The sequence below is a fragment of the Poecile atricapillus genome, chromosome 2 (assembly GCF_030490865.1).
Source record: "Poecile atricapillus isolate bPoeAtr1 chromosome 2, bPoeAtr1.hap1, whole genome shotgun sequence".
In the NCBI taxonomy this organism is placed as follows: domain Eukaryota; kingdom Metazoa; phylum Chordata; class Aves; order Passeriformes; family Paridae; genus Poecile; species Poecile atricapillus.
This window is the reverse complement of record NC_081250.1, coordinates 121,463,942-121,471,320: the sequence shown is the minus strand read 5'-3', so window position 1 is coordinate 121,471,320 and position 7,379 is coordinate 121,463,942. Positions and strand designations below refer to the sequence as shown.

General features: G+C 41.6%; 1 protein-coding gene across 1 annotated transcript; it reads left to right on the top strand.

Moving 5' to 3' along the window:
- Nucleotides 1-265: 265 nt before the first annotated feature.
- MSC (musculin) lies at nt 266-2,594 on the top strand. The gene is made up of 2 exons (XM_058832270.1): nt 266-817; nt 1,563-2,594. Exons 1-2 carry the CDS (start codon nt 296-298, stop codon nt 1,647-1,649), a joined length of 609 nt encoding a protein of 202 aa, XP_058688253.1. The 5' UTR covers nt 266-295; the 3' UTR covers nt 1,650-2,594.
- Nucleotides 2,595-7,379: the final 4,785 nt, after the last annotated feature.

The window sequence follows — 7,379 nt, the reverse complement described above, 5'->3', positions numbered from 1 at the left end:
CACCGCCGCAGCAGCCCGACCGCGGGCCAGGGCGGAGAGGCGCCGCCCCCGGCGCTGGGCTCCGCAGGGCCGACCCCCGCCCTGCTCCCCTCTCCTCCCCTCCGCCCGGCAGATGGTTCGCTCCGCGGACACCCGATATATAGCGCTGTCAAGGGGCGCATCCCCCCTCCGCGCCCCCCCGCGCCCCCGCCCCGGCACGGACTCTCCGCGGCGGGGCCGCCCCGCTCTGGGCCGACTCGGCTCGGCCGTCCGCCCCCGCCTGCCTGCCGCGCTGCCCGCCTCCCCGCCCGGGACCATGTCCACGGGCTCCGCCAGCGAGGCGGAGGAGCTGCCCGAGATGGACCTGCGGGCGCTGCAGCTGGACTACCCGCCGCCGCCGGCCAAGCGCCAGCCCCGCGGCGAGCTCTACCCCTCGGGGGACAACTCCTCGGCGGCGGAGGAGGAGGAAGAGGAGGAAGAAGAGGAGGAGGAGGACGGCGACGGCAGCTGCGCGGCGGGGCCGGCAGGCAGCGGCTGCAAGAGGAAACGGGCGCGGGGCGGCGGCCCCGGGGGCAAGAAGGCGGCGTCGGGGCCCCGGGGGCCGCCGCCCGAGGGGAAGCAGTCCCAGCGCAACGCGGCCAACGCGCGGGAGCGGGCGCGGATGCGGGTGCTGAGCAAGGCGTTCTCCCGGCTGAAGACGAGCCTGCCCTGGGTGCCGCCCGACACCAAGCTCTCCAAGCTGGACACCCTGCGTCTGGCGTCCAGCTACATTGCCCACCTCCGGCAGCTCCTGCAGGAGGACCGCTACGAGAACGGCTACGTCCATCCTGTCAACCTGGTACGGCGCGGGGGGCGAGCGGGATGCGGCGAGGGGCACCCCCGGGGAATCCCCGGGCACCGCTCGGGGCCGATCCCCGGGCAGGGGGGCAGCGCTCAGGCCGTGCCCGCCCTGGAAGGAGCGGCGGAGCGGCCCTGGCTGCTCTGCAAATCCTCGATGGCCCTCGCACCGTGGGCGACTCCGGGGCCGCGCTTGGCCTTCGGTGATGGCGGGTGTGTCAGTCCTGGGGAGTCGGAATAAGGGACCCTAAAGATTACATTCCTTGGGCATTAGGCAAGCTTAGTGTCCGAAAAAGGAGTAACTCGGTCTGCGGGCTGGCCTGCAGCACAAGCAGAGCGTCATGGGTTCATCGGTGCAAAATTAAATGCCCGATGCTTGTCACAGGGTTAAAACATTTTCTTATATACAGCAGAGTGATTATTTTGGAATAGTTTATATGCTTTCTATTTATTAAATGACGCGAGGTTTCAAAGCAAGAGAAATGTTGCAGTTTGGATGTGAACACTGTTGCTGACTATTGCAAACCTTCTGTGTAGCATTTAATTATAATGAAAAACGTAATGAAAATATTTGTTAGAGGGACTCAGCTCTCTCTGTGCTTCCCACAGGGACTAAGACATGATGACGTGTTTGCAACTGAACCAGAGTTAGACATCTATCAGTAATAAAGCTCCAGTTTCATAAGAGGATAAACTTTCTTCATATTTAATATGAAATGCCTTTTTTTTTTTTTTTTTGCACACAGACTTGGCCGTTTGTGGTTTCAGGAAGACCTGACTCTGACACCAAAGAAGTTTCTACTGCCAGCAGATTATGTGGAACTACTGCGTAGTCAGACTAAATTGAGGATTTCTTACTGTTGATCTTTTTTTTTTTAAATGGGTTGGATATTTTTAAGAGCTGTGATTTATCAGCTCAGGACTAGAAGATGGGGCAAACCCCCATCTCTAACAGTGTTAAATCTCTATCCCTCATCATTCTTTCCCTTAGTGTTCTGAGGGCAGATTATTTAAAGCAGTAAAGAATGGAGGTGGTTGAAATTAGAGGTTTTATGAACTGACTGCAGCAGCTGAAGTCTAAGACTTGGCTTCATCATTCTTACCACTGCCTGAGGACCTGCTGTTCTGAGGCATTTAAACTAATGGAAGAGGAATATAATGATATAGAATTAACAGCATGGACCAAAATACAATTCTACAAACTAACCCCAAACAGTGTTATTTGTATTGTAAAGCAAAACAGTATTTTAAAGTAGCTTTGAAAGTCAGATAGATTTATAATATATTTTGATGGCTTTTGTATTCATGGGTCTGGTTTACTGCAACTATGCAATTAGTCATACATTTTTTCTCTTGGTCCCTTTGATCAGCGTTTTCTTAAAAATGTGTAAGTGGACACATTCTGCTACGACCCATTGGAATTAAAGTAATTCCTTTGGTTATGTTTTGAAATTCCACATGTAAGAATGTGGGACTGTCCCTAGAAATGTGGCAGAGTTTCTGTGCCTTAATGTGGAAGGGAATTCTGCTTACTGTAAGGCCAGGGTGCATGTGTTGTAAAGACTGTGTTTGTATGATGCTGCAAAATAACAGGAATTTACAGTGTTTTAAGTATTTTTCCTGTACTGTTATGCTTACAGAGAAGTTTATTCTCAAATGAGTTAGTGTCACATTTCCTTACAGATTCAAACGTTGTAATAAAAGAGAATGCCATCAAATAACTTGTAAATGTAAATAACTCTATTTTTTTATAAATGACATTAAAAGCTTGGTTACAATGACTTACTGGTTCTGTGATAGTGTGTGACTGCATCCATATGCGAGCGTCTTTGTAATGCATGTTCTTGAAATCCACTTTTGTAAACACTGTTATCTTCCCCATCTCTTGAGGGCAGATACATCGTCAGCAAGAGTCAGATAAGAAGACTTTCACGCCAAACATTTCATCTGAGGTGGAGTACTTTATCAAGCAGCAGGGATGGCCGAGTTTTAACAACTTAAAGAATGCTCTGCAATATTCTCTTCTGTAAAGCAGAAGAATAAATAAATGTAAATTAAGAAATCAATGTCATATAGTGTAATAGCTCCTTCTGCTGTTCTTTGGCATTTCCATCTGTAATGTGTTTTGCTTTTATCTGTATTTTTGCAGTGGGAAAATCAGATAAGTTTTCCTAGTTGAGAACAGTATTTTCCTCTTTTAATATTAAAACTCCTGAGATAAGATTTTATTTTCTCAAAGTATTGTATCAGCAGTAAACTCACAGTAAGGGAGAAAACTGAATTGCTTTAGAGAAGAAAAAGCCACCTCTTCCTAATATAAGCAGTGAGGAGGAAGAAATATTTGTTTAACAGAAAACAGTTTAACCTAATTTGTTGTCAGGTCTTTCTATGTCATGGACTTCTTGTTTGAAATACTGCATAGAAGACCAAGTCTGGCTATTTGTAGTGTCCTAGAAGTAGGTGAACTGCAAAAAATTGTTTTTCTTCTTGTGAAATATCAAATGATCCAGAGACACTACAAAATAAAATGAAACCACAGTCCAGGATCTGCTGAAATTGCTGGTTTTAGTGATTTGGGGGCAAGCTGTACAGAGACCATAATATAATTTAACTTCCATTTTTTCCAGAGAAAGTCTGTGAAGGAAGAGGGCTATCCTAATTTGCAGTTAATGTAGCTGAGGTGGGAAGTCACCTCACTTCCTCTAGGAAGCTTTATAAAATGAAAAGAACATAAACAATAAAGCAAAAATGAAGGACCTTTAGGAAGGCATAAGGTATGAGAAAATCCAACCAATGTTTATCTGGAGCCTAAAAAAAGATTATTCAGCAGTTTAACAAAGGTACCACTTGAGATAATTTCAGTTGTGATACTTAGCTGGTTTTGGCCTTGATCCCAGCTGTAATTGGTTAACGACTCTGGGAGATCAGAAAATCAAGTAAAGCTGGAGAACTTTAAACAGTATGAAAAGGTCTGTGTAGAGTGATGGGAAAAAATGTTCAGTGTGTATTCCCAAATATGAAGTGGTTATGTTAAGTAAATACAGTAGATCAAATTTGGAGGTGAGGAGTGTGACATGAAGAAAAACATAGGATTGCTTCCACCAATACACCATACTGCATGCTCTCAAGTACATTTTTCTTTGTGGCTGCATAATAAATAGAGATACTTTCTTCATAAAGTAATGAATGCACTTACTGCATTTGTTATAGTAACAGACACAGCTATACGGTGGTGGTGTCCCAACAGACTTTAAGTAATTTTAGAACAGATGTAAACAGTGCTCACAGGTGACATTTCAGGTCAAAATCTGGAGGGAAAATGACAGCTTTAGATACTGAATGTTGTACAAGACTCAGTTTTTTCTTTTACATACCTCCATACAGAGATATATATATTGGTGTACACTTATTTCCCTTAATACAGCAATGTTTAGGGATGTTTAGATTTCTTCAGTAAGGATCTGATATTTCAAATCAGTAATTTTAATCCTTGGGTTCATAAATATTGTTTTTAAAAAGTAAATTAGTCTTCTTCTCTCTCAGTGAGATGCATTATATAATTAGAAAAAGATCAGATAATTGAACAGGTTCCCTGTGGGTTTGTCCTGAGATGAAGGCTGCTGTCTTTCCAAGGAAATGTCAGGTAGGTCAAATATTCTAGCATTCCTCACCCATAAAGACTCACCAAAAATACATACAGTTTTGAAACACTTTTTTACTCAGCTAAAAGTCAGATCAGTTTTTTACATGAATGAGGTGAGTAAAGCATTCTAAAATGCTATATTTAAGCATTAATGGATTCCATTGAATGATAATAAAAGTCTCCTCTTTTTTTTATTAAGTTTCTGACAACCTGATATAGTAAATTAATTTCATTTGTGGAGTCTGACTGTTTGGTTTGTCTGGATAGTTACAGAGGTGTGCGGAAGGGAAACTTAAAATTAAAAACTACCTCACATATCTACAGTTTACAAGCACAGAAGGTAAGAAATACATATATTTTTATTAGATTTAGCTAGTTTATGCTTGATGATTTTGGGTAATATTAATGTTCCTTGCACAAGGTAAAAAATGAACCCTTCTTGATCCCATAAAGTTATGCAGAATTTGCTGAAGCTGTTTTACAAATAAAATTCCAAATTACCTGCAGCTGATACTCAGCCAAAATCTGCTTCATGTGAAATATGACTGGCAGATTACCTGCACTGACTTCTGGGGCAAACAGTCCATATATAAAGAGGAATGCTTGCCTCCCAACAATATTTTTATGACTTTAGATTAATACAAATGTTGTGTGGTACTTTGCTTTGTTTCTATTCTGTGTGGGAATAGAGAATAAGGAGCAGATCCTTAGCCATCATTAACCTTTCCTTTCTGATGCATGTTTTTGCTTACACAAGGAAAGTATGTCTCTCATATTGAAAATGTTAACAATTCTGAGCAAAAGAAACATGGTTTGCACATAAAAAATACCTAAGCCATACATTTCTCTCTTAGTATCTTTATACATGTACTATTTAAAGAACTCTGAGATACGCTACGGATTCTGAGTAAAAATTAGATTTTTTGGCTAAGTAAAGGTGACCATGTAAGATGTACAGTTGCCATAGGGCTCTCCCAGGTGAAACAGGGAATTGAATAAATTATTTTAAGGTCTCAATAAGTATCTGGAAGTTGCTCTGTCTTTCTTTATTGACTCTAAAAGGACTCTAAAAGGACCAATTGCACAATTCTGTCAAATATAAAATGTTTTAGTTAAATATTTAATGTTGGTAGGGATATAGGCAGGTTTAAATTTCAGAACTTTATATGAGCCAGGAAAGCTAAAAGGAATAAAGAGGAGGGTTTCAGAGACACTTAACAATACAAGCCTATAGTAACCCCATAAAAAATAATATATACATTATTTGGATGAAATAACATGGAAAGCTGACCATTCTAATGAGCAGTAGTCACTTCTTCACAAGTAACTAATTCTATGTAGTAGTGAATTTGCACTTGATATTGCAGGGCAGGTTCTCACCAAGACTTGTTCCAGTTATACCTAAGAATTAGGTTCCACCACTGGACAGAGTTTATCACACTCCAGCTGAAGGATGTGCACACAGGTGTTTTCTGCAGTGCACAGAGGACAGGTGCTGAACTGCCTTGCAGACCCTAAATACCTACATCCAGAATTTTATTATACTCTTTATAGCATTATAAAGAGGGCTTTGGGATGAGTTGCTACATTATGCAGAAACTTGTGCTATCACAGTGCAGGCTGGTTAGGATTCAGGTACTAAGAAGGAATAGGTCTCAATATTTCTCCTGGCCCTGAAAAATGTGTAAATTAGTAAAAAATAACCAAAAATGCCTCAGTTAGAATGCAGCATGTGAGAACCTTACTAAAGTTAAAATTCTTCCAAAAGTTAAGACAGCTGAAAAGATTAATATACTTATCTATCCAGCAAGTCAGGCAAAACTGAGAACTTGTGGCTGATATAGAGCTGAGGAATTGCTCCCGTAATGTAGGGATTCTGACAGTCTGGGGGGGTCTGGGACTAGAAATATGTGGTGACACTCAGAAGAACTATAATTAACCTTGATGTGACTGGAATTTAGCAAGCAAAGGAAATCATTCTATCTTTTCATTGTGGTGAAACTGTTAAAAAGAATTCACATTTTCAGGGTTAAAAATAATTCAGACCGTGGCAAGAAAAGTTCTCTATGACAACAAAGCAGTCAGAGTTGTGAGTCAGAATAATTACAAAAACAAAACACTAATCCAAGCAAACAGGCTTCTCAGCATTTGGGACAAAAAGTCATGAGAATAACAAAGGATTGCATCACTGTGTAAGTATTTATGAAGGCCTGTGTAGTGAGAACAGCACAGTATGAAGGGCACAGAAAACAGCACCTTTATCTTACAGGAATTCTTTACAGAAACAAGAAAAATAAGACCAATGGATGGTAATCTAATAATTAATGGATCACTTTTTAATTTTAATTCCAGGTTTCTGTGATGGCAAAAGTTACATTATTAGCACCTTACATCCCATAGTCAGTAAAAGATAAGAAGTGAACATAGGTATGACTGTTCATAGAAAATTGGGATTGGAACAGCACAAGCAATTAATATATTCTTTGAATTTTGACCTCTTCAAAGGGGACCAAAAAAAAAAAAAAGATAAAAAGATACATTGCTATTTTCAAGGAAGGTGATTTGAAGTCCTGAAATCCCTTATATTCCTGTGTGTGACATTTTCATAGTATGTATAGATATGCTCGAGACTTGTAAGGCATATTAGGATAGTTCTGTATAACTGTGGAGATCATAAAAGGTCACCCTGTGTATGCAGGAAGACCTCTGAGGCACTCAAACCCCAGAATCACAATTAAATTTCAACACATGAAAAACACACACCACGTTCATTTGGGTTGTGCCCAAGTTTTGCCCTTTTCGTAGGAAAAAGAGCAAAATTTGTTGTGTTTGGGAAAGGATTGAGTAAACAGAATTTTGACATGAGAAAAAGGGGGGGGGGGGGAAGAGAAAATTTAACCCTTTTCTGTAGGACCCCTGG

Coding starts and splice junctions, on each gene's coding strand:
- MSC (XM_058832270.1), top strand. CDS start 296: ATGTCCACGGGCTCCGCCAGCGAGGCGGAGGAGCTGCCCGAGATGGAC. Junction 818..1,562: donor ACGTCCATCCTGTCAACCTG/GTACGGCGCGGG, acceptor TTTTGCACACAG/ACTTGGCCGTTTGTGGTTTC.